This window comes from Miscanthus floridulus, chromosome 14, assembly GCF_019320115.1.
Source record: "Miscanthus floridulus cultivar M001 chromosome 14, ASM1932011v1, whole genome shotgun sequence".
NCBI lineage: Eukaryota > Viridiplantae > Streptophyta > Magnoliopsida > Poales > Poaceae > Miscanthus > Miscanthus floridulus.
In genome coordinates this window covers 5149827-5177088 of record NC_089593.1, presented here as the reverse complement: position 1 = coordinate 5177088, position 27262 = coordinate 5149827, and the positions used below count along the sequence as shown (strand labels likewise).

Genomic DNA, 27262 nt, shown 5'->3' with positions numbered 1-27262 from the left:
TTAGTGTAGCTCATGGGGGTCGGGGAAAACATACGAGAGGCAAGGAAAACATCTTATTAGTGCTTCTCTAGTCAACTGGATCAAGGAGAAGGGTCTAGGGAAAGCTTGCCTTTCCTGAAAAAAGGCGATTGGGTTGGTTAAGCCAAGAAATGGTCTTTGAATAGGGTTTTAGCCATAAAGTGAAAAAAGGTGGACAAGGGCTTGGTTGAGTGAGCTCACTCACTCAAGGGCATAGCCCAAGCTAGCCAGGGATGGCCAGATAAGGCCAAAAGAAAGGTACTCAACCCAAAGAGCACTAACCACTTCTCACACCTAAGTGGCAATGGGGCAATACTTGTCTTGTGGACCGAGGTTTGACTCAAGATTGCACTTACTACTAGATTTTTGAAAGAGCTCTAAGAGGTCACCTAAATTTGATTAGAGGACAAGTTTGTAATCTTTGTCAAGGTTTAGCAAGAGATTTTTGAGAAGCTTGGCTTGGATCGTTACAAAATTTGGTTTGTGGAATTGATATCGAGTTATCGACGATGCAGATTCATTGGTTGAAGTTTCCTAATTTTCAGGATGTTAAACTGTAGCATCTCCCTAACTTATCTTCCAAGTAATTGTAGAGTATCTTCCCCTTGACACTATTTCGTCACTCATGTCCTTTTCTCTTCATCAATTCTCAATTATCCGGGATTGATGCACCACTGCCCATCTCTAGCTGTTCCTCGACTCCATTGCAACCTCCACTTGTGCCTCATGCGGCACTCTAAAGCACCCTAAGCACCTACTCAAGCCATCACAACCAGAGTGCTTTCCACCTAATTGGGCAAATTTGAGTTTGGAGCATTTTGTTCGTGCCTTAGTAAATACTAGCCTTTTGGTTTCCCGCCACAGCCAGCCACACAATGTGCCAGAGTATGTGGCGGCGCCGGACTTTATGTGGCTATGTGACGAGCAAAAAGAACAACATACCTGTGGCTAAAAATAGTACTAGATTCTATACAAAAGTATGTGGTGTGACAAGGTTAAATACTCAACAAAACACTGGCCTTGCATGGTGTGGCAGCCTTCATTGTGGCGTGGCTCGCTGTGGCAGCCAACCAAACACGCCCTTAGAGTCTTGCACTCATACGCCAGGAGAGGCCTCTACCCAACGGCAAACATGTTGACAGGGTAGGCAAACCTTGGATCGAGGCAAAATCTTTCCATGACTCGATCCAAACAGCCGCCTGGAGCCTGCTTGGCTTCTTTTTTTATAAATATAAAGAGTATATTAGAAGAGCAGAAAAATTACAACAAGAACCTTAGAAGAAGGTCGAACCACATCAATACCTCCGAAGGGGTACCACACACACAAACATCACCGTGTCGCACGAGGTAACACCGTAGAAGCTAGCACATGTGTGTAGGAGCCAAATAGTCGAGCACACCGATGGCGACGGCGAACAAAACACTGATGAGGGGGTGTTAGAGGCGTCATGGAGACATGGACGCTTTGACCCAAATGGACTTACCATGCTGGGCGTTGATGAAGTAGGGTGGGAAAGTCATCGATGTAGAACATCTCTAGCGAACCGTGGACGAAATTGAAGCCATCGTTAGAGTATACTGGATTGGCTCACCTCAAAACTAGTGGTGAAGACGATTTCATCGGGCGATGACAATGCAGGAAAAGTTGAGTTGATGTAGCTCAAGGAACTTGGCACAGGGCTGTAAGGGGATAGACTAATTGAGGTGAAGAAGCTCCCTGATTGACTATTGACTGTAGGATGGAGGAAACCACGAACCCTAGTGGTGGAACAACTAGATTCATGGTCTAGGCAATGATATCTAGGACGGATCAGTTCAAAACCACAATAGCTTAGGCACGGTTGGAGCCATGGTGAGGGTCGCCAGAGCCATGGCGAAGATGAACGGAGCTTGGTGAATGGCAGGGTCCTTCTCAAGTTTATTAAAGCCCCTAGTGCCACTGCAATTGAGGACGACTGAGCCAGTGGAGGATGCAACGTGAGCGACACTAGAGTCGAAGGCTATGGTCGAATGATGGCGGTGGCGTGAAGGGAGGACTACCATGTGGCTAAAACACAAGCAAAAAAAGTTAACTCAAATTTAAACCAAATAGCATATTAGAATGAGAATGAGTCCCCGCCCTGATCATCACCTGCGAGATCCCTAGAGACGGAGGAGAGGACCTAGGCTTAAACCTAATAACAGATCTAGAACGAGAATGAGTCCCTGCCCCTCCTCACCACCCGCGAGATCCTTAGAGGCCCCTAGAGGTGGAGGAAATAGAGGACCAAGGGGCAGCGCCAGTTGTGGAACCCTTGAGGCCTTCTGCAGTGTGTTGTCAAAGTGAGGCTAAAAAGGGAGCGAGAAGCTTTGGGAACAGCTCCAAACACTACATCCGTGTTGCTAACTTTTAGTGAAGCTAGCGAAGCTAGCGAAGCCGAGAAAAAGATTTTGCGTCGGTACTTGCACAATAGAAAACAGTTTTGTTGGTACGACCATCAGCAACCATTGGTTGCTGCAGTGGACTTTATCTCCGCAAGTTTGGGAGAGAGAAGGATGTAGAGATTATTTTATTTGGAGGGCACAGTTGGCTTCGGTGCTTGTTTTCTTCTCACACTGCAGCTGTGCTAGGGTGACACCCTGTTTCCAACGTGGCCATTGCTTTTTTCTGGGCACCGCTTATACGCTGTGGCCAGGCCGGCCAGGGTCGGAGAGCAGAGTTGGAAGGTGCGTTCAGTTGCCCGGGTGCTTGGCTTGGAGCATAGTGGTGACCGGTGGAGGAGCTCCTGGTGTGCTCTGCTTGAACATCCTTGGGATAGAGCTCCGACTCCATCTACCATAATCCATATGCTTTGATTTGGAACATCTTGATGAAGATGGTCTGATTTCGTACATTGTGAAACTCAATGGAAAATACTTCCTAAAAAACTACACCATGGTAAGCTTAACCTTGGCAATGTTAACCGAACATGCCCCTACTCCCCATTAACATATAATGGAGCAGGAAAGCTTAGGACCACGCGTTATGTGCTGCTGGAGAGTAGATCAAAAGATGCAAGGAATGCTCCTTTTTCCCTGCTGTTCCAGACTTCCAGGAGCTGAATAAGCAACTTCTCTAATAACTTACTTTTTCTGCTCTCAACAGCCAGTTTGATGTGCAGACCCTAAATACCAACAGATCACTCACAAAATCGCAATTTCATTCCATTACACCTCAGACACTTTTGTACACGATGCAGTAATTGAAGCACAATGCGGAAGCAGAATGAAGTGCACAAAATTGCATGAGAAGAGATGGTGATTGCCACAACCAAAGTTAACGCCCTATGTTATTTATAGTATGAGTAGCAGCACACCAAGTTTGCAGGTTGATCATACAACACACATACGCAAAGTTGTCAGTAGTCACTGATAGTTTGGCACACCATGTCTTACATAGCCCACTGAGGTTGCTTATATATGTGTGAGCTTAAGAGACTCCGACTGGAATTGCACCCATGACTTATGAATCAGATCAACCTGCATGGGAATTGAACAATGATTAGTGGAGAAGGAAAATGTCAAAGGAAATCATAAATAGAAGCGCAGAAGCAAATTATTCTAGGTAAAGGTGCACAAGTACACGACCACATGCTGTGGCGGAGCCAGGATTTTTAGACAGGGGGGGCCAGCCAAGTTTAATTAATAGATTGTTATAATCGAACTCCCAGGGAAGATGAAGATTGGATATACTTTACCAAATATATCTCATATAAAGTCATGGTTTCATATTTTTCATTACACAAAAGTTACTGCAAGCAAAAGTATTAATAGAAAATAACCTTTTTCATTTTAGTCTTACTCTGCGTGTCTTCATATCATAGAAATTATCAATAAGTGTATCAGCTGTGAACTCAATTGCAATCTCCTTCTCAATGTATATTATCAAGCAATCTCTCAGAAATTCATCTCCCATTTTATTTCGGAGTCTTGTCTTCACAAGTTTCATTGCAGAGAATGCCCGCTCTAATGTAGCTGTCGAAACTGGTAGAGTTAGAACAAGCCGAATCAATCTGTCAAAGAAAAAAATGCTTAGTATTTGCCATCTATAAAAATGATTTGGGATAATAGATAAAAAATGAGGGATGTTATATAACCTGTCAATCAAATAATAGTCATTTGATTTTCTAGTTTCAGCTAGTCGACGGCATAGATCAGCAATAGTTGATAAATTCTGGAATTGTGGATTTGCGAGGACATCAAGCTCATAATGTTGTAATTGATGCCTCAAGTTATTTCTTTCTTGTTCAGAAAAATCAGCAGGATAGAACTTTGAAGCTAGCAGGCAAATATCATCAATTTTGAACGATCTAAATGAATCTCTAGGATCCAAAGATGTACACAAAACGAGAAGCTCTGTGGCTTGTTCACTGAACCTGCTATTTAACTCATGTAATTGTTGATCAATAGCAACTGTGAAAATGTCATATTTGTAGTGATGCTCAACTGATAGCTCATTCTCAGCACGAGATCGAATATAGTCCGCATAGAAGGCATTCATATTTGGCACTTGTATTCCTTGTTTTATGCAAAATGATGTCACATCATTAAGAAGGGCACTCCAGCCATGATCTCTTAAACTTTGGATCAATTTCTTGGTAGTGGCCACATCATCCATAGCATTGACAATATCTTGAGTTTTTTGCTGTAGCTTTTTGCAAAGTAGGTCTGTGATGCCCATGAGTTCTTTCATAACATGCAAAATAAAAACAAAGTCAAATGACATCATTAATTTAACAGCACCAGCAGCCTTTGCTCGTCCAGCAGGTGTGCTTCCTGAACCTTTAGCAGTAGCAATATCTTTCAATACTAGAAATGTAGGCTTGTAAAGCTTTAAAAGACTACAAATTGAATCATAATGTGAGCTCCATCTAGTATCCCCAGGACGATGCAAGGTTCTAATCTGGTTAGCACCACTTCCAGTTTCAAGCTCATTAAGTTCAATTAGATGCTCCATTTCAGCAACTTGATTGTCATGAAGGTCATCATTTCTCTTAGTGGAGGACACAACAGTATTGACAACAACAGCAAGATGTTCAAAAAAATTATGAACCTCAGTTACTTCTTTGGATGCAGCAACAAGAGCTAACTGTAATTGATGGGCAAAGCAATGAACATAATATGCATAAGGACACTCTTCCATAAACTTTGCTTGGAGTCCATTCCACTCTCCTCTCATGTTACTAGCACCATCATAACCTTGTCCACGAATATTTTGGACATCCAAATTATGGGCAGATAAAACAGAGCATATTTCTTGTTTTAGAGTTGCAGAGTTTGTATCATGAACATGCACAAGATCCAAAAAACGTTCTCGGACAAAGCCTTCTTTGTCAACAAAACGAATAACAACTGCCATTTGTTCTTTTCTAGACTCATCTCTTGATTCATCAACAATCAAGCAAAACTTAGCATCACCTATTTCATTACGAATGGTTGTTTGCACATTACTAGCCATAAGGTCCAAGATTTCTTTCTGAATCTGTGGTGATGTGTATTTAGCATTCAATGGAGCATTATCCAGTACCACAGCCTTTACCTCATCATCATAAGAAGCTAGAAGTTTTACCATCTCAAGAAAATTACCTTGGTTTTTTGAGTCAACAGATTCATCGTGTCCTCTGAAAGGACAAGCCTGGAATGCTAACCATCGGACTGCATCAATTGATGTTCGAAGACGGAGTCTATTCTTTTTTTATTTCTTCATTTGTTTTCTTCTCCACTGCATGTACAATATGGCATGGCTGATTTTTTAAATTCTCATAACACTGAACATTGTATTTATGAGCTGAACCACAATCTTTTCCCATGTGAATCATGAAGGCACAGTTTGATCCATCATTGACTTTCTTCCAACTTCTAAATCCTTTCACTGTGAATGCATCAGATCCTATTTTTCGAACTGGTTTCTTTGAAAACAGGAAGCATGGAAAACAAAAGGCGGCATCTTTTGTAGGTGAATACTCTAACCAAGGAAAAGATTTGAACCAATTGGACTGAAATCTGCGTGGATGTTTCTTCGAACTTGAAGGAGGGTACACATCTTTAATAAATTGGTACGGACCGTGCTTTATATATGCTCTAATAACTTGATCTTGTTCATCTGGAGGATAATCCCAAATTTGGCAACGCAGGCCTGGATCACGCTCTACCATTAAAACACTTGTACCTTCACAATTAACTCTCTGAACTTTAGCTGTTGTTTGCCTTGGAGTCTCCTCTACTACCTCTTCATCTTTTTCATCCTCTTCTTGTTGTGCAGCAAGCCAATTAGCAATTTCATCTTCAGGTGTCTCTTCGTTAGAACAAATAACACCAACGTTCTTCTTGTAAAAAGAATCTAGTGTCCTCTTTCTGAGTACCATGATTATCCTTCAGACAAATATTTGTAGCTTCTATAGAGTATAGGCTACAGCGGTACAGCCTACTGCCTACTGAAACAATTCCACTCCAACCTGCAGAACCAATAGGCAACAAATATGAGTGTGAGCCCGATGAAGAAGTTGCAGGTAAGCTAGCAGAGGAATAACGAAGAAGGGGGCACCGACGCACCGTGGATGCCGGCGTTCAGGCGAGCCTCGGGAGACAGAGCAGGAAGAGCAGGAAGCGGGTGGACGGACGCACTGCCTCCAGCGGCGGCGGAGATGGCGAAGGCAATCGTCGCAGACTCACAGCGGCCGCCGCGGCCGCGGCCGCGGAGCCGATGGAGGCAAGCGGCGGAGACTGAGAGGGCGAAGGCAGTCGTCGGGCAAGCCGCAAGCGGCGCGCGTGGTGGAGACGGCGAACTGGCGAAGGCACTCCTCGCAGCCGACGGAGGCAACCACCGCAGCGCCGGCGTCGCATGCGAGGCTAGAGGCCGCCGCACCGTCCGGGAACAACGGCACCGAGGGCGAAGTCGAGCTGAAGCCTGATTGCCTGAATGCACGGTGGCCGGTGGGCCAATTGGAACAGGAGAAGAAAAACAATTAAAGCCCAATGGGTGCGGAGGCAGGCAATGACACGAAGGCCTGCGGAGGCTTTACTAAAAAATTTCAGCAGTGTTGGGGGGGGGGGGGGGCGTGGCCCCTGCTGGCCCCCCCTTAGCTCCGCCGGTGACCACATGTTAATATCAGGAAAATCTACAAGTTCATTGTAGCCTTCTCAAATTCAAGCATAAACAACCTTGCCAGTGCACACATGCCAACTATTTGGAAAGCAAACGTCAACAGGTATTGAAATTATAAGTAGCTTACCAATCTCCAGCGTTTTGATGCATTGCTCCAAGTTGTAAATAACTTTCCAAACTACAGTGCACAATATGCTGCATTGTGCAGTGAAATATAACTACAATAAAATGTGTCATTAATCAGGCCAACAGATACTGGCAATCAAGCTATTAGCCACAACATTGTTTCAACCTGTATCACTGTCACCAGAAATGGAAGAAAAAAAGATGAAGGACAATCTTGTGAGGCTCGCACATCACTGTATTAAATAATTCAACCACGTCCTCGTTTCATTTCATTCCAACTCACAATTTTTAACAAAACAGAACTACTGCTCAATAAGTGATAATCTAATTATGTAGCCAATGATAACCAAGCCACTACTAAAAATCAGTTACTAGAAGACATCAGATTCTAATGCTAGAACTAGAATAGAATCATTTTAAACAATGAGGCATCATGTGCATCTATAAATGAGCCATCTTAGGAAGTACTTCTTGATAATCTTTCAACTTTTCAGAATTACATTCATCCTGTGCATCTAACAATATTCAATGAGGCATGATTTAACAATCGAGTTTTCTGGGTAGGTTGAAAGGATTTGTTCATTCTGGTCTCTTACTAAACATGATTATATGTTGTTCTGTATCACTCCCAACATAAGTGGTCTATTTAATCACCAAATGTCATATGTTTAGTTACCTATTCTGCTTGCTTCACAAATTTAGGCCACAAGACAAGATTATGATGAAAGACACTTGAACTTGATAACATTCCATGTAGCCAAGAAACCACAACCACCAACAACAAAGATTCACTCGAATCTTTCAAAGCAAAAGTCTATTTTGCAACCTACAAATCCAAGCAGAACATTCAGAAAAAGACTTGATAGAGATTATACACCAAATTGTAAAGTTAAGAGTTTCAACACACCAAACGATCATACACAGCCTCAGCAATACCTAAAGTATATGTGATCACAATAACCAAGATAACTATTAATACTGAATTGGATCATATTGGCAAATTCGGCATTGTCTCCAAAAATACACAGTATCATAGTTTAATGGTCTACAAAGTTAGCAAGCATCATATGATGGTTAACAGTTTTGGGAATATCAAGAAACAACTGTTGTGTACAATAACAATGAAAATGTGCACCATATATATCACTATTGTACGAAATTATAACCAGAACATGACTAAGCTAAACACCAACAAAAAGTGTGACGAGCATAACAAGAGGACAAGTTAAAGAAACCAACAATCAAAATGGGCATTGCAAGACTTAAGAAAAGTTAACCAGCAAGACAGAGCTAAACTCTTAAACCAATCTGAAAACATCCTGAAGCTACCAGAAAAAAAATCATGTTTGGGATACTTTTCAATGACAGCTAAGCATTGGACATGGCTCTCAGCTCAAAGTTAGTTGATTGAGCCTCGGCTTCCCATAGGTGCACATAGATGAATAATTAGTGGGCTCGGAAACGAGACTCAAATTGGTTATGCGAATATGCAACTGGCAGCTGTGAAGCCCCCTACCAAACACGTCAGCGCTGACGTAAGAGCTCACTTACACCATGGGCAACGCGGATGCGGATTGGCAGGATCCTTGACGTTTCTGGAGTGACGGTACGGTGTACAAATGTCTGGTGTTGGTGTACCAAACCCTCCAGACGTGTTTAACCTGGCGTATAAGCCATGGCTGAAAGTACTGATGGCTGGTTTGGTATGAAAGAGAAATACTGTTCGTTGGCTGATAAGCCAAGACTTATAAGCCAGATACAGGTTGCCGAACAGGCTGATGTATACAAGAGTACTTGGTCAAGGAGATAGGTGTGGGTGGCTGGCAATGGCATCAAAGGAGACCCCAAGTGAGATTGGTGTGCTCTCCGGTGGTGGCTTTGATTGTGTGGTAGAAAGGAATGCTAAAGTAGGTGGGTTTGATTTTGCCTCCTCAATTTGGTTGTGCATTTTCTTGGAATGGGTTCCTTTCTAAGGACAGGATTTTGGGTGACCTCCAATTCTTCGGTGGTTAACACCTCGATAGAGGATTCAATTTGACAAGATCATTAGAGAAGACCAAATAAGGACTTCGTCAATGCAAGCTGTGGCGGAGCCAGGATTTTTAGACAGGGGGGGCCAGCCAAGTTTAATTAATAGATTGTTATAATCGAACTCCCAGGGAAGATGAAGATTGGATATACTTTACCAAATATATCTCATATAAAGTCATGGTTTCATATTTTTCATTACACAAAAGTTACTGCAAGCAAAAGTATTCATAGAAAATAACCTTTTTCATTTTAGTCTTACTCTGCGTGTCTTCATATCATAGAAATTATCAATAAGTGTATCAGTTGTGAACTCAATTGCAATCTCCTTCTCAATGTATATTATCAAGCAATCTCTCAGAAATTCATCTCCCATTTTATTTCGGAGTCTTGTCTTCACAAGTTTCATTGCAGAGAATGCCCGCTCTGACGTAGCTGTCGAAACTGGTAGAGTTAGAACAAGCCGAATCAATCTGTCAAAGAAAAAAATGCTTAGTATTTGCCATCTATAAAAATGATTTGGGATAATAGATAAAAAATGAGGGATGTTATATAACCTGTCAATCAAATAATAGTCATTTGATTTTCTAGTTTCAGCTAGTCGACGGCATAGATCAACAATAGTTGATAAATTCTGGAATTGTGGATTTGCGAGGACATCAAGCTCATAATGTTGTAATTGATGCCTCAAGTTATTTCTTTCTTGTTCAGAAAAATCAGCAGGATAGAACTTTGAAGCTAGCAGGCAAATATCATCAATTTTGAACGATCTAAATGAATCTCTAGGATCCAAAGATGTACACAAAACGAGAAGCTCTGTGGCTTGTTCACTGAACCTGCTATTTAACTCATGTAATTGTTGATCAATAGCAACTGTGAAAATGTCATATTTGTAGTGATGCTCAACTGATAGCTCATTCTCAGCACGAGATCGAATATAGTCCGCATAGAAGGCATTCATATTTGGCACTTGTATTCCTTGTTTTATGCAAAATGATGTCACATCATTAAGAAGGGCACTCCAGCCATGATCTCTTAAACTTTGGATCAATTTCTTGGTAGTGGCCACATCATCCATAGCATTGACAATATCTTGAGTTTTTTGCTGTAGCTTTTTGCAAAGTAGGTCTGTGATGCCCATGAGTTCTTTCATAACATGCAAAATAAAAACAAAGTCAAATGACATCATTAATTTAACAGCACCAGCAGCCTTTGCTCGTCCAGCAGGTGTGCTTCCTGAACCTTTAGCAGTAGCAATATCTTTCAATACTAGAAATGTAGGCTTGTAAAGCTTTAAAAGACTACAAATTGAATCATAATGTGAGCTCCATCTAGTATCCCCAGGACGATGCAAGGTTCTAATCTGGTTAGCACCACTTCCAGTTTCAAGCTCATTAAGTTCAATTAGATGCTCCATTTCAGCAACTTGATTGTCATGAAGGTCATCATTTCTCTTAGTGGAGGACACAACAGTATTGACAACAACAGCAAGATGTTTAAAAAAATTATGAACCTCAGTTACTTCTTTGGATGCAGCAACAAGAGCTAACTGTAATTGATGGGCAAAGCAATGAACATAATATGCATAAGGACACTCTTCCATAAACTTTGCTTGGAGTCCATTCCACTCTCCTCTCATGTTACTAGCACCATCATAACCTTGTCCATGAATATTTTGGACATCCAAATTATGGGCAGATAAAACAGAGCATATTTCTTGTTTTAGAGTTGCAGAGTTTGTAACATGAACATGCACAAGATCCAAAAACGTTCTCGGACAAAGCCTTCTTTGTCAACAAAACGAATAACAACTGCCATTTGTTCTTTTCTAGACTCATCTCTTGATTCATCAACAATCAAGAAAAACTTAGCATCACCTATTTCATTACGAATGGCTGTTTGCACATTACTAGCCATAAGGTCCAAGATTTCTTTCTGAATCTGTGGTGATGTGTATTTAGCATTCAATGGAGCATTATCCAGTACCACAGCCTTTACCTCATCATCATAAGAAGCTAGAAGTTTTACCATCTCAAGAAAATTACCTTGGTTTTTTTGAGTCAACAGATTCATCGTGTCCTCTGAAAGGACAAGCCTGGAATGCTAACCATCGGACTGCATCAATTGATGTTCGAAGACGGAGTCTATTCTTTTTTATTTCTTCATTTGTTTGCTTCTCCACTGCATGTACAATATGGCATGGCTGATTTTTTAAATTCTCATAACACTGAACATTGTATTTATGAGCTGAACCACAATCTTTTCCCATGTGAATCATGAAGGCACAGTTTGATCCATCATTGACTTTCTTCCAACTTCTAAATCCTTTCACTGTGAATGCATCAGATCCTATTTTTCGAACTGGTTTCTTTGAAAACAGGAAGCATGGAAAACAAAAGGCGGCATCTTTTGTAGGTGAATACTCTAACCAAGGAAAAGATTTGAACCAATTGGATTGAAATCTGCGTGGATGTTTCTTCGAACTTGAAGGAGGGTACACATCTTTAATAAATTGGTACGGACCGTGCTTTATATATGCTCTAATAACTTGATCTTGTTCATCTGGAGGATAATCCCAAATTTGGCAACGCAGGCCTGGATCACGCTCTACCATTAAAACACTTGTACCTTCACAATTAACTCTCTGAACTTTAGCTGTTGTTTGCCTTGGAGTCTCCTCTACTACCTCTTCATCTTTTTCATCCTCTTCTTGTTGTGCAGCAAGCCAATTAGCAATTTCATCTTCAGGTGTCTCTTCGTCAGAACAAATATCACCAACGTTCTTCTTGTAAAAAGAATCTAGTGTCCTCTTTCTGAGTACCATGATTATCCTTCAGACAAATATTTATAGCTTCTATAGAGTATAGGCTACAGCGGTACAGCCTACTGCCTACTGAAACAATTCCACTCCAACCTGCAGAACCAATAGGCAACAAATATGAGTGTGAGCCCGATGAAGAAGTTGCAGGTAAGCTAGCAGAGGAATAACGAAGAAGGGGGCACCGACGCACCGTGGACGCCGGCGTTCAGGCGAGCCTCGGGAGACAGAGCAGGAAGAGCAGGAAGCGGGTGGACGGACGCACTGTCTCCAGCGGCGGCGGAGACGGCGAAGGCAATCGTCGCAGACTCGCAGCGGCCGCCGCTGCCGCGGCCGCGGAGCCGACGGAGGCAAGCGGCGGAGACTGAGAGGGCGAAGGCAGTCGTCGGGCAAGCCGCAAGCGTCGCGCACGGCGGAGACGGCGAACTGGCGAAGGCACTCCTCGCAGCCGACGGAGGCAACCACCGCATCGCCGGCGTCGCGTGCGAGGATAGAGGCCGCCGCACCGTCCGGGAACGACGGCACCGAGGGCGAAGTCGAGCTGAAGCCTGATTGCCTGAATGCACGGTGGCCGGTGGGCCAATTGGAACAGGAGAAGAAAAACAATTAAAGCCCAATGGGTGCGGAGGCAGGCAATGACACGGAGGCCTGCGGAGGCTTTACTAAAAAATTTCAGCAGTGCCCCCCCCCCCCCCCCCCCCTAGCTCCGCCGGTGAATGCAAGTTCACAAGTTTATTGGCTTCAGACACGTAGACAAGAAAAGAAAGAGCTTCCATGTGAAGCTTTTCGGCCTGTTCGCTGGTTGGTTTCTGGGCTGATAAGTTCGACTGGAGCTGGTTTGTTGTGAGAGGAAAACATTGTTGACTGGCTGATAAGTCCTGGCTGAAACCAACAAGCGAACAGGCTGTTTATCCCCTTGGACATGGCACGATATTTCCTTTGGACCAATTTCTCCGTGCTATAACGCACGCTCCAAATGGTGCCTCCATTTTTCATCAGATTGAGCCATGGACTCTTTTGCAGGAGCCATGAGACTACTCCTCGTCATGACATGGACTCCAGGAATAGACGTAGAGATTAAGATACTAGTCCACGGTTTCCTCAATGCACGATTCTCTGTACTCACATGATGGCTGACCTCGCACATGGGCTTTTTCTCTTCTGTTGCCACAAAAACCTCCGTGATCACGCAGATCGGAGCCACTCTTCTGCTATGTTCCCAAATAAAGGTAACAAGCAGTGCTTGTCCGAGAGCACTGCCCTGTGTTGCCAGTAATGGGAGCGTTTACGTCGATTTTTTTTTAGTTGAGGTATATATGCAACTATGCATCTTCAAAATTGTGTAGCAATTTATGGTCAATGAGCCAGCTCAGCTTCTATTGCATAATCGGAGTTTTCTCTCTCTCTCTCCCTCTATAGATGCCTATCATTCTAAATTATAGATTGTTCTAGCTTTTCAAGGTATATATAGTCAAACTAAAAATCTAGAAAAGCTAAGACAGCCTAAAATATATCGTTGAGACATGGTGTTATTCCAAATCCTGCTTAGTTGCCACTTTTCCGTTTTTGAGTGTTCATATATTCAAAATGCAGATACTCGCGCCAATAATGCAAATATAAAATGTGGTATGTAGATAAAGCATAGGAGCCATATATACTTTGAACAAAACTTAAACCAAATATCATATCGATTGTGCTTAACTGCTTAATAAAGCGCAAAAGTACATCATGTCATATATATCCATCTGACCGAGATGAAGGTTAGAGCAATTAATCTTTGTTGCCACCAGGACCAGACCGGCCTAGACCTTGCACGCATTCAACAAAGCTCCGAAGACTTGTTTCCAACGGGCCACCTGCAACCACGGCCTGTCTTGCCCTCTCCTTCAGCCTACTCGCGTTCGCCCTCACCTGCACCGCTCTGTCACCGCCACCCATCACCAGCTCCACACACCTCTCAAGCTCTCCTCTTGTGAGTGTCCCTTCCCCGTCCCTCTCCGCCCTAACACCCACCTCCCACTCCTCCTCCACCAGCCACGCGTTCACCGGCTGGTCCGACCAGCTCGGCACGCCCACCATGGGCACGCCGCAGGCCACGGCCTCCAGCGTCGAGTTCCAGCCGCAGTGCGTCACGAAGCACCCCACCGACGGGTGCGCCAGCACCCGCTGCTGGTCGCACCACTCCACCACCATCCCCTTCTTCTCCGCCGCCGTCAGGCAGAGGTCATCCACCTCCTCGGCGCGGCCCTCCCGGCGCACCACCCACAGGTAGGGCCGTCCGCCGGCTTGCAGCCCGTGGAGGCAGGGGCGGAGCTAGCCTTTGCCATCGGGGTCGAACGACCCCGGTAAATTTCTACAAATCCTATAGAGAACTACTGTTTATCACTGCTCATCACTACTGTTGACCCCATTGTGTAATACATAAGACCCCGGTAGCATTGGTGGCTGGCTTCGCCCCTGCGTGGAGGACCTCCTCGGCTTGCCGTCTCGTGTACCCCAGCAGGCTCCCGAACGAGAGGTAGACGACGGACTTCTCCGGCTGCGCGTCTAGCCACTCCATGTACGCCGCTGTCTCGTCGTGCTGGAAGAGATGGATCTGTGCTAATTCCCTTGCTCCATCGTTCTTCGATAATGGAACTGCCGGCCCGACGGCGAAGACGTCCATGTATGTCTGGATTGCTTTTAGTGCAACGTCTTCCAGCGCACCGAACGTGTTCACCAGAACCGCCGGCTTCTCCTCGTCCATCTGCTGGAACAGCTCGCCCATTGATTTGAGCACCATCTTGGACAGGCCGTCCTCCGTCTTCTCGGTGAAGAAGAAGCTCGGCATGTCGCGGGTTCTAAGAGGGCGTAGCATGCCTGGGAGAGTGACATCATCGGACCTCTCCAGGTTGCTGGCATGCTGGCCCCCGGCGAGGAGGCGGAGGAGCTCGTCGTGGCCGTGGAAGTAGTGGTAGTACGTGGCGAGAACGGTCGCCGGCTGGATCCAGTAGACGGCCAGCGGGAGGCCGTGCGCGCGGGCGACCTCGCCGACCACCGGCATGCTGAGGGTGCACACCACGCAGGTCACCGGCGGCCGGCCACTGGCTGCGAGGCGGCTGATGACGGCGGACAGGGTTCTGAAGTCGACGGGCCAGGTCCCGTCGTCTATGCCGTCGGAGAAGGGGAGGTAGGAGATAAGCCCGTCGCTGATGATGGCCTCCTCGTCGTCGTCGGAGGGGAACATGCGGCGGTGCCCGGAGAGCGGTATCGAGAGGGTGGCGGTGCAGCCGCTGACCTGAGCAAGGCGATGCGCGAGCGTGCGTGCAGGGTTGACGTGGCCTTGCATGCTGTAGGCCACCACGAGGAAGTGGCTACTACGACCATCTCCATGTTTCTTGTGATCTTCATCTTTTGCAAGGGGAGCTGCCATTGGTACTTCAGTAGTTCAGTAGCTGGTCTTCCCTTGGTGAATGGGCAGGCACTTATTTATTGCATAGCTTGCTGCTTGCTGGTAGTAGGTGTGTTGTTCCTTTTTTTCCTGCATATATATCTTGTTGTTTGTGCGACGTCGTGCATGTACGAATAAACGCATTTGGTGAGGTAGGCTCGTTCGTACCTAAGCAACATTGTTGAACATTGGTGCAATATTTCATTTAGTACTCCAAGTTGCTTGCGATATAGGACAACAACAACGACTTAGAAGATCCAATCACACACTATGGACGGAGTCGTCTAAAAGTTATTTTATGGTTTTATTGCCAGTGTCTATGATAGCTCATCCGGCTGTTGGATCGCATTGATGTCGTATATATAAAGGAACCATACGAAGAAAAAAGACACCATGTTCAAATAAAGAGGATTACTATTATACAGGTGCCTGTTTTTTTTTTTTGCTAATGGTCAGGCAACGCTGCTGGCCACTAATCATGCTTATCTCGGTGCTTACATCATCTCAACAGCAAAATGTAGAAGACGGACCCCCAAAACCCATCGCCTGGGACCTCAGACGACCACTAAGTAAAAAACGATTTTTAGCAATGTTTCGTTTTTTTAGAGCGGCTGGTGATAGAGCCGCCCCTACAGTGGCGTGCTCGGGTGCCCAGACACCAGCCACCCCTACAAATGGAACATCAGGAGCGGCTGGTGATACGAGCCGCCCCTACAAATGGGGTCTGATTTGTAGGGGCGGCTCAATCACCAGCCGTCCCTGAAGTTGCTATTTGTAGGGGCGGTTGGTGATTGAGCCGCTCCTACAAATGGCCCCGTATATATAGCTTCGATTTGTAGGGGCGGCTCAATCACCAGTCGCCCCTACAAATGACCCACATACAATACAACTGCAGCACCTTCTTCCTCAGGTCACTCACTCCAACCGTAAAAGAAAGGTGGAGAGACCTTGGGCACATCCCAAAAATTGCTCTACTAAGAGGGGAAGATTTTGGTCTCAAATCCTTTGGTGGAGAGGTTGTAGAAGGTAAGAAAATGCTATTCCACACTTTTTTTTAAAGTTTTAATGGTTGGTTAGTGAGTAATTAGAGTTTTGTTTTTCTCTCTCTTCTATGGTGCTTGAGCTACTTATGAAGCAAATTAGACCCAAGTTTTAAATGTACTATGGTAAATTAGGGAGGAGAACAAGATCATACCCTTATTTGGTCCATGTTTCTTGATTTTAGTGAACAATTAGTTAGTTTTATGGATGTTTCATGTGCATGTGGATCTAGATCTAGGGTTTGGTTTTTTTATTAATTTCGATTTTGTAAATTTATGTTTGATGAAATTGGACTAGGGTTTGTATGAAAGATATTGGGTAAAGTATAATTGTTGCTAATTGTTGTCTTTGAAATTATTTATTGTAATCAATAAATATGTATTTTAATTATTTATGGATGTCGACAGAATATCTTCGGCAGTCCTCCGAGGGGTATCCCACGAAGGTAGATTGATCGGCAGAGGAGCGTGAGATCAAGAACAAGAAGGCAACAGAGACACACGAGTTAGATAGGTTCTGGCCGTTAGTATGACGTAATACCCTACTCCTATGGTCTGTTGGTTTGTATTAGCTATCGTATGATATACCGTGATTTTAGAGTGGGTCCCTGCCCACCTTATATAGTACGGGAGACAGGGTTACAAGTTGGTTAGATCTGAGAGATAATCGGAAAGTAATAACTGATTACAGGAATCTTGGTATCGGGTACCATAAAAAGGGGTCCCCTAAGCAAGAACCGAAAAAATCGCTTAGACCTTGTAAAAATCGAAGCCAAGAGACAACCACCGGCAAACCCCCACCTTATCCGAGGCTCAGCTGGACCGCCCGGCCCACCTCAAACAATATCCGGGCTCACCCGAAGCGGGCTTGGCCCAGAACGAAACCACGAGGCCTCGGACGAGGTACCGATTCTCTGACTCGCCCGAGGCCCCGCGCGTAAGGCCTCGGACGAGGTACCGATTCTCTGACTCGCCCGAGGCCCCGCGCCACAAGGCCTCGGACGAGGTACCGATTCTCCGACTCGCCCGAGGCCCCGCACCACAAGGCCTCGGACGAGGTACCGATTCTTTGACTCGCCCGAGGCCCCGCGCGTAAGGCCTCGGACGAGGTACCGATTCTCCAACTCGCCCGAGGCCCCGCCCGTAAGGCTTCGGACGAGGTACCGATTCTCCACCTTGCCCGAGGCCCCACGCCACGAGGCCTCGGACGAGGTACCGATTCTCCAACTCGCTCGAGACCAGCTCGGCATCAACCCCGTCACCTCTGCCTTGACCGACTTCTCTGACAGGACGTCACATCCAACAAACGCGTCCAACCACTCCTGCGACGTCAGCTGAACGACGGCTCGATACAGCGGAGTGGCTGACGAGATGGGAGTCACATCGACGCCATGCCGTCCGGGACAAGATGGGGCAAGGGTTACCGGCCGCTGTGCTCGGCACTGTGCCCATGGCTGACACCCGTGCTGCACTGTGCTGCCTCACCCCTGCTCCAAGGATAGCGTGGCGTGGAGAGTCAAGTCCGGGTCCCTGTAGCCTCGGAATCGACGTACAAGACCAACTGCTCCCTCTGAGCCTCGGCTATCCGCTTCCGGGCTCCTGTAGCCTCGGGACTCGCACCCACCGAGCCCCCCACAATGGTTCAGCCTCTACACCGACTGGGCCTCGGCTCTCTACGTTGTCAGCACTCTAAGACCGGCACGTCGTCCGCAGTACACGCCATGCCCTGCAGCAAGCCGCAGGAGCTCCCACGTCGCATAGGATCAGGCGTGACCAGCGCGTCGCTCTAATGCACCGAGGACAAGGCCGCTCCACCGACCATGCCGCCATAGTGACGAGCTACAGGGCTCGAACATACCGCCTCTGCTCACAAAACGCCACGTAGCAAATACATGTACCACCCCTGTGTCTCCCTTCGACTATAAAAGGGAGTAACCAGGGCCGCTTCTAGAGGGGACACACACATGCAAGCAACGCACAACGCCCTATAACACACACACGCTCCCTCACTGCAAGAGATCAACATCTCAAGCAACCCACGCCACTCCATGCAGAGACCTGGGACTAGCTCCCTCTCTCGCTCCGCTTGTAAGCCCTTACTACAAGCACCTCGGTGCAAGGAATACAAGATCGCTCTCTCAGACTGGACGTAGGGCTCCTATTGCCTGAACCAGTATAAACCTTGTGTCTGTTTGCATCACCATCCGGGATTAGGGGCACGCAATACACTTTCACTAGTCGATTGAGGATCCGCCAGACCCAAAACACCGACAGTTGGTGCGCTAGGTAAGGGGCTATACTGTGTGATAGCTTCATTATCCCAACAAGTTCCGGATGGCAGACCCCGTGCGACCACTGCGTCTCGGCACGGTGATCTAGTTCGGGAGCCTAGAGTTCATGTCTCTAGGATCTGAGTACGATATGGTACTCCTCCCACCCAGAGCCCCATCAACCGACGATGACATCACACACTGGTAGCCTAGGCGCAGGCGGCGCCCAGGCCGCCGCTCCCATCCGTTTGCTAGGCATGACGCGGGTTAGGGTTTCCTGTTCACCCATTTCTGAGGGATCTGTTGGAGCTCTGGGGGGTTACTCTTTGCAATCTCCTCCCCAATATCATTTTGCACATCTCAATCTTCATCCACTTTTGTGAGGCATACCTCAGAATCCTACCCCACTTCAATCTTTTCCGTCACCTATTCTGGCTAAAGAAGAGAGGCGGCGCTGGTTCCAAGGTGGTCGGCGAGGTGTATCTCCAGCTTCAGGATGGGATGGCGAGTGAATACCTTACCATACCGCTGAACACGTCGCTAAAGGGGTGGAACACCAGATGGTTGTACATGAAACAAAGCCACCCAGTGGTTCGTTGTAACGCCGACCACATCCTAGAAAGCCAGAAGAGTTGGTCGGAGCTGCCGAGCAATGACGACATGGAGCAAGTGAATGAACTCCTCGGCTTGATAAAGGGCGTGAAGACCAATGGCGGATTGGTGGCGGCGAGTTTCATAGTGCGCCGCATACAACCCTATAAAGAGAGGGCGCACCCACGCTTTGAATTCAAAGGGGCGACCGACGGTACCTGAGAGAGGCCAGAAATACTGTCCAGGAACGACATCGAAGAGTGGGCTGCCGAGCTATTCGCTTCGCTAGCCTCCTTCAGGTTGTCAGGGTACACAAAGCCTTTCAATCGTAAGAATCTGCCTCCTCAGGTGAATATCCTAACTATGTGTTTTCGAGAAGTTTATTTATACTGCCGAGCAATAAACTGATCCTACTCATGTGAAGATCCATTCGTAGGACAAGGTGGTGTATTTCTCGGGTGTGTCGAGAAACGATTGGGCGCCATCAGTGGATGCACGACGACCAGTTCAAATTGAAGAAAGCTCCATCGGCGTCTCCTCGGAATCCGGAGGTATGGATACTGGTCGGACAGAGAGTCCTCCCCCAGTGTTGGCAAAAACCCAGGGGAAGATGCCGGCGGCAGATGAGCCAACCCAGAAGAAGAGGAAAACAGCAGCTACTGCTCCCCGCAAACCAGGCGACATCTCTCTTGATGATGACCAGACCAATCGAACACGAAGAACCACGGTGTTCGATTGGTCTAACGACAATGAGATTCTCATGAACCCTCCCCCGAGCACGAAAAGGCCTCCACACAACCCATGCACAGAGGAACAAACCAGGGTAGGCGAAGAAGTCCATGAAGCTTCAACAAGGAGTGTCCCTGAGCAACGAGCAGAGGCAATTGCTGTGCAGCAGATGTCGGAAATCCCCGCGGGGTGGGCAACGGAGGTCCCCGAGCAACAAACGGAAGCAGACCTAGAGCAGCAGGCGGAAACAAGGCCGACCATGGAAGAGCCGAGAATTCCCCCACCGAGCACAGGAGTCGACCCCGTGGCTACGCCCGGAGGCTCAGGCCGGCACCACCGGTTCAAGAAATTGAACCGTCAGACCAAACCATAGGTGTCCTTGTGCTAAAATTACTTTGCTGTATTTCCCTTACTTCTGTTGTGACTGAATAACTGATTTGATACAGTGCAAAGCCAACAACTGATCCAGCCCCGCCCGCTCAGACTGAGCAGCAACCAGAAACTGGCCCTGGAGCGGTGAAAATGCCAGTAGACCACATCCTAGAGTCCCCGAGTGTTTGGGAGCACGTGGGGGAGCCAATTGCTGCCCCTAGTGGGCTTGATAGCCATGAGCGACTGCCTACAACGGCGAACAAATCGGCGACAGCGCCTTCGATAATGGTGGAATCAGGAGCAGAAAAGCTTTCAGCGCCGAAGGAGTAGACGGTAGTCCCCTATGCTTCGGAGGGCATGGTCGGACCTGCTATCCGACCACCGAGCCCCCAGGTGGTCCCCCCGGCTGCAACGGAGGAGGACAAGGTGGAGGAGATCGTGCGTGACAAACCTTGACCCCAAGCAGTCCGGATCATCTAAAAGCACGGCGATGAAATAGTGATTGTCAAAGAGGAGGACACCACCAAGGAGTTCAGGAGACTGGAGACTGCCCTTACTGGTGTGATGAAACAGATCAAGGTGAATACTTTTTCTAGAAAGGTCCTGGTTGTTTATTGGAATTGGTTAACGATACTGTCATCGCGCATTATGCAGGAAATATCTCGAGTTGCCGAGCAGTGCCGCCAGCTGATAAAGCAAATGGAGCCCCTTGCTGAGGAGAACAAAAAACTCAAAGAGGCTAGGAACCTCTCGGAGAAGAATATTCAGAGGGCCCAACGCGAATGAGATCTTGCGGAGTCGAACGTGTGGGACCTGGAATACCAGAAGGGGGTCCTTTCTAAAAAGCTAGCGGTTGTGTCCGAGCAGGTGCAGAGCTAGTCCGAGCAGCTGGCCGCTGTCTCGGACCAACTAAAAAGTGCTTCTGAGCAGCTGGAGACGAAAATCGAACAGCTCAACAGTGTATCCAAACAGAAAGCAGGTATGGTACATCAACGAATGTAGTTTTGTATTGCCGAACAGCCACAGTTTTGTTGACAACTATTGTGTTTGTAGAGCAAGACGCTAAGCTCGGCTAGATGCGCCAGGCCATCGACCAACTTCACCAGGAGAAGGCAAAGGAAGCAGAGCGGGCGAACAAACTTGCTGAGGAGCTGAAAGGTGAATTCCTCCTTATCAGAATTACTATTGAAGTAGCTTCTTTGTATAATGGATCATTGTAACGCTTGCAGGCTATCATCATAAAGCCAAAGCATAGTTCGATGTGCTGGTGCAGGAGGCCAAGGTCCAAAAGGAGAACTTCGATGCTGTAATCACCACAATTAAGTCGGTGCTTGACTGCGTCGATCTAGAACTGGCCGCTCAGCACGACGGCAGGCGTCAACGTCCCGACACCATAATCCAAAGGTGCAAGGCAGCATGGGAGAACTTCAAGACCTTCAACCACGATGCCATTATGACCGTCGCTACCCATGTTCTCGCGGTTGTTTGGTCCCATTACCCGACCATCGACTTCAGTCGATACGGGGTGGGTTCGCCGAAGGACTGGACGACGCGGGGACACAGCTGCTGGAGGACGAAGTGGAGGACGCAACAAAGATGCTGGCCAATGATATAGACCTGTTTGGTGAGATGGATGGTAACGGCGAAGCTCAGTAATCTGCTCATAGATTATCATCTGTAAAAGCTTGACAGTGTGATTAGAACACGCGAAAGCGCAAGAAACAATTTGTCAGGTTCATAAACCCAGGGTCCCTCGGGGACCAGCTTCCACGCCCGAGCTCAGCCCAGGAAAACAACATGTAGTTCATGGTCCGGCCCAAGAGTCTAAAACACAATGGGCCGGAAGGGCAATCTAGTCGTCGACCAGAAGGTCTACCCAAAAGAACAAGCGCCCGCTCGTCAACTTCTTCGGCCCACCTCTCCGACCGGAGCACTTGCTTTAGGCACCAGTCGCCTCCAAGCGGTCTCTCCAATCGGAAGGCCAGGCCAAAAACACTGCTTCCTACTCTGACCCCCACGACTCTGACCCCACAACCGGGGCTCGTGGGAACCCTACTCACCGCTCTTCTCTGACCGGCGCACTCAGAACCGACTGGAGCCATCTGACCGGGGTGCCCCGTTCGGTAGGAACTAGAAGACATGCGGGGAAAGGCAAGGCAAGGCTCACAAGTCAAAACCACTATACCAAAGACCATACCCTATGCAAAACAATACTCTGCAACCACCATCTCCCCCTATAGTATTGTAGGGGCCGCTAAAACTCCCATACGGTAAGCCCTCCGTGTGTCTCTGGACATCGATCGCGGTATGGGCACCAGGATTTGTAGTACTGGGTGAACATAGCGCGGCTCCTCACATGCTACTAGGCATCAAATAGTATTTGCAGGTACCGGCATCCATCCTTCTTGAAGAAGATAGCCCGACCTCCCTTATGCATCCGACATTCTACAACGACATCAACAGTGTTAGGGGTGCCTACCATCATCCAGTCTTCATCAGCATGGGCAACAAGGCTTAGAAACATCCGTACTCTCTCCCTCTCACCTGTAAAGCCATCCCCTTCATCTATAAAAGGGGATGCGCTCCCTCCAATGGGGGGAGATTGACTTCTTCAAGTTCAGACTCACTAGATCAATAGCTCACAACCCCTCAAGCACACGCTTGGACTTCTAGCTCATAGCGGAGTTCCGGTCACCCTCGGCCCTTCCGGTCGAACCCGACCGGGCCTCTTGAACACCCCTCCTTTCTCCTTCACGTTTGTAACCCCACTATAGACTTCAAGCACCTGGGCTCAGGAATAAAGTCACCGACCGACCCCGACTGGATGTAGGGCACGTTGCCCAAACCAGTATAAATCCTGTGTCATTGAGTGCTAGGCCACCTCTGATCACAACGTACAGCAAAACTACAAATATTCACTAGTTGGTCACTTTCTACACCGATAGTTGGCGCCGTCCATGGGGAAGACGCTGTACGTTCAACACTTTTTGGTCATTGGATGGCCCACCTTTCCACTAACCTCGCCGTGATAGGCTCGGGCAATACGATTTGCTTCGGCTTGTTGGAGTTTCCCATGCTCTCACCCACTGGGATACGAGGTCCACCCATCTTCGAGCCATCCCAGGCCTTCTGCTTTGGGAGCCTAGACTTCATCGCCTACCGGCTCGGTGTACTCCACCTCCGCGAGGAGACTCATGACCCAGCACCCATCGGAGGGACGTCCTCCACCCGACTCTGGGACGTGTGACTTCAACGGCGTGGCGTTTGCGCTTCATTTCGAGCAAACTCTCTACTCAAACCCCGCTGTAAGTAATATGCGTACTGCTACTTGCACTTTATTTACTATCTCTCACCAGTCCCCCGATGTGGCAGAACCTCCTAAATTATAGGACCCATATGCACTTGTCACTGTCCAACGACCTCTGACGATTATGCATATGTTCCAGGTAACTTAGGAAGACTGTCAGGTGTCCTCGGGGAACCCCGAATCATCCACGATTTCCGAGTAGGATCACATTACAGAGTCATTACAATATTACAACATTTATTCAAATATCAGCATCAGAGTAAAATAGCGGAAGTCTTATGATAACTTAGTTTACACACCAGTTGTTTCAAACCTTACAAACTAAGTTCGATAATTATTACAAACCATAGTGGTAGTGGAGTGGCATTAGTATCATAATACAATCACACAAAATAAGCATCCTGCCCAAGGATCACACATTCACTTATCGTCATCGACATGAACAACAGTCATGCAGCAAGGTCCAAAACAGACCTGCTCATGAGGTTCACCTACAACAAGGGTCAATGAACCCTGAGTACAAAAGTACTCAACAAGACTTAACCGGAATAAAAACTGAGAAGACTCAGGGATTCAAGGTATGGCTTTAGCAATAATCAAAGTTCTTTTGCATAAAAGCTCTTTAACAAAATTCTTTACTTCAACATATAAAACTTTATAAGAACCACATATGAATCTGCCATGATCCATAATGAGATCATGAACTTCATATCAAACTTTTTCTCAAACCTTACTCAAGTTTCAGTTATTAACTACGATGATGAACAGTGAGTTGAGTCTCCATAACCGAGGAGCAACGATGATTCGAACCAATTAAAAACCCAGCTAGGGATTCTAGACCACACGAAATATGCAGGTCCCCGACTTACATATATCAACCTACTGTCGGATCCTCTAAAACAAGAACGGGTCTACGCCACCCGAGAATACAGTACTCCACCATTCCAGCCCATGGCCACGTGGGTACATGCTACTCTCGCCATCTCTCCACTCCCAGTGCACGAGTAGCCATTCTCATAATAGAATAGCTGAGTTAAGGCTTATCGGAGTATGTGGTTACTACTACAAAGTCTCACCTCATACAATTCAACAACGGATGGACCTTAATCGACATAGGCGGAAAGAAGCCGCTCATAAGACTTCCATGTCTTGTGGCTCTCACACACCGAGTCTGTCCGGTCTAGATTTATTACTTCACATGTTCATATCTCATGATAACATAAGTAACCAAAGATCCATTTGAAACTCACAGGTGACAGGTAATCACCCGGCTAAGCATGACTAAGCATAACTAGGCATTTACGAATAAAACTGGTAACAAGGTAGATATGAAAAAACAAGGTTGGTAATGCACCAATTAGGTTTCCACTTGACTTCTAATCACTTAATGCAGTATATAAAAGCAAAAGCGATAGAAATTTATAAAGCACAAGGTAGGTTTAAATGTATCCGGGGCGTGCCTTGGTTCACGGAAAAGTTAGGTTCCTGCGACATTCCACAATTATCAGATCCGACCTCAACAGATGGATTAACTTCCTCTGCAACTTGATTAACTACCACGTGTTCACCTTCGTTCACTACACGTAGTAACAATGCCATGTTTAACATGATGCGGGATACGAAACATGATGCTTGATGATGGATGCAAAATTAACAACTCGAATACAACTTTCCTTCGCGGTACAGTAACAAGTCAAACTAACTAAACCCTTTTTTTGTAACACTAACTTGCATTGCCAAGGATCATTACCAACTAATGACCCAAGGTCATCACTCAATCCAAAATTCAATCAAAACCTAAATCATTAAAGGTTACTATTTACTTTTATGAATTAATTATTTAATTACAAATTATGAAATAAATCAACTTATTCCAATTTACCTCAAAATTTTTGTAAATGTTCATCTCATGATAACTAAGTGGCAAAATAAGTTTCATAATTTTTGGATAAAGAAATAAGCCTAGAAAAATCATGAAAACTCATTTATTAATTAATTGAGCAATTTTATCACATCCAAAAAGTACTGAAAATCAACATTTCATATTTTTCCTCAATAATATACATCACAGAGAAGTCACACAAAATGTTTCATAATTTTTGCAGCTCTAAATAAATCTACACAAAAATAGCAAAAACTCATACTATTCATTCAAATCTGAAAAACAGAAAATTCATTTCGAACTCACGGTCACTGACACGCGACCCCACCTGTCATCTCCTACCTCCCGCGTTGACCACGGCAGCGACGGCTCTGACCGGCAAAATCTCGCCGACGACAAGGTCACCGGCGATAGCGAAGTCACCAACACGATCACAACAACACGGCGCATCAATTGGGGACACTAGCTAACTCAATTACAACACGATTCAAGCCTGACGCCGGCCATGGCGGACGCGACTGCACGGCGGCGCTATGCCGACGACAGGAGACCGGTAGCAATTAAACAAAGGGTCCAAGAAGCACCAGTAGCTCACCCCGAACGAGTTGGAGTCAAAGACCGAGCCAAAGGAGCAACAGCAAGGTGGTTCGACGATCTGAGAAAACACGACGGGGCAAAACATCGTCGGTGGCGGTGTTCCGGCGACTGTAGTGGATAAAATGATCAAGCAACAAGGTATTAAGCACCATGGCATCGAGACGAAGATGAAGCATGGCTTTGCAAGGTCAGAGGCAGACCGTAGCGCGCTGGCCACGGCGACGCACACACCATGATGGCGCTGCCGGCCGTGAAGAAGAAAGAAGACGAGCGACGTTTCCTAGCGCAATCAGGCAACAACGGCTGGAGGACTGGGTTCGCAAGGAGAATACGAAGCTGGGACATGCTTGGCTATGACGGTGAAGCACTACGGCGACGGCGTGGGCTCATCGGAGTTGAGCAGTGGCGACGGGAAAAAACAGAGGAATAGAAAGGAGACGAACGGCGACGGCACCAGGGCTTTAAAGGCGGACAGGAAGCAAAGAGAAGCCACGTAGGGCCTTCTTCACGCCAGCGCGAAGCCAAGGGTGGCCACGGGCGCGTCTGGAACCGAGAAGAAGGTCGCCGGCGGTGTGGCTTAAGCGGTGAGCACTGTTCACCATATTTACAGAATTGCCATTCGTCTAAATTTCAAAATTACTCCCAAATTTGTATAACAACTCAAAAATCTCCAAAAATAAAAGTTGCTAAAAATTCAAAGTTCTACAACTTTGCTTTTATAACCACCCCCTAATTCAGTCTACATTTTGAAATGCAAATTTGAATTCAAATAGGAGACATTTAAAGAATTCCGCCTTTTCAAATTACTTCAAATTTTTCATAACAACTTAGAAAATTCCAAAAACAAACTTTGTATAACTTGACAAGCTCTACACTTTTGCTTTAAGGCTCAACCCCAAAATGTACTTTGATTTTGAAATGGGTTTTTTGG

The 27262-nt window shown here is 46.5% G+C and overlaps 1 protein-coding gene and 1 pseudogene across 1 annotated transcript; both read right to left on the bottom strand.

The window, feature by feature from the left end:
* Positions 1-3020: 3020 nt before the first annotated feature.
* Positions 3021-6401, bottom strand: LOC136502929 (uncharacterized; annotated as a pseudogene).
* A 7482-nt stretch (positions 6402-13883) lies between these two features.
* On the bottom strand, positions 13884-15525 carry LOC136502928 (cyanidin 3-O-rutinoside 5-O-glucosyltransferase-like). The gene is made up of 2 exons (XM_066498176.1): positions 14584-15525; positions 13884-14426 (listed from the first exon to the last, which is right to left on the bottom strand). The coding sequence occupies exons 1-2, from the start codon at positions 15523-15525 to the stop codon at positions 13884-13886; spliced, it is 1485 nt and encodes a 494-aa protein (XP_066354273.1).
* Positions 15526-27262: the final 11737 nt, after the last annotated feature.

Bases quoted from the DNA above. Each gene is read 5' to 3' on its own strand.
- LOC136502928 (XM_066498176.1), bottom strand. From the start codon at position 15,525: ATGGCAGCTCCCCTTGCAAAAGATGAAGATCACAAGAAACATGGAGAT. The intron at 14,427-14,583 runs GTCCTCCACGCA...GGCAAAGGCTAG, and splicing joins CGAGACGGCAAGCCGAGGAG to CTCCGCCCCTGCCTCCACGG.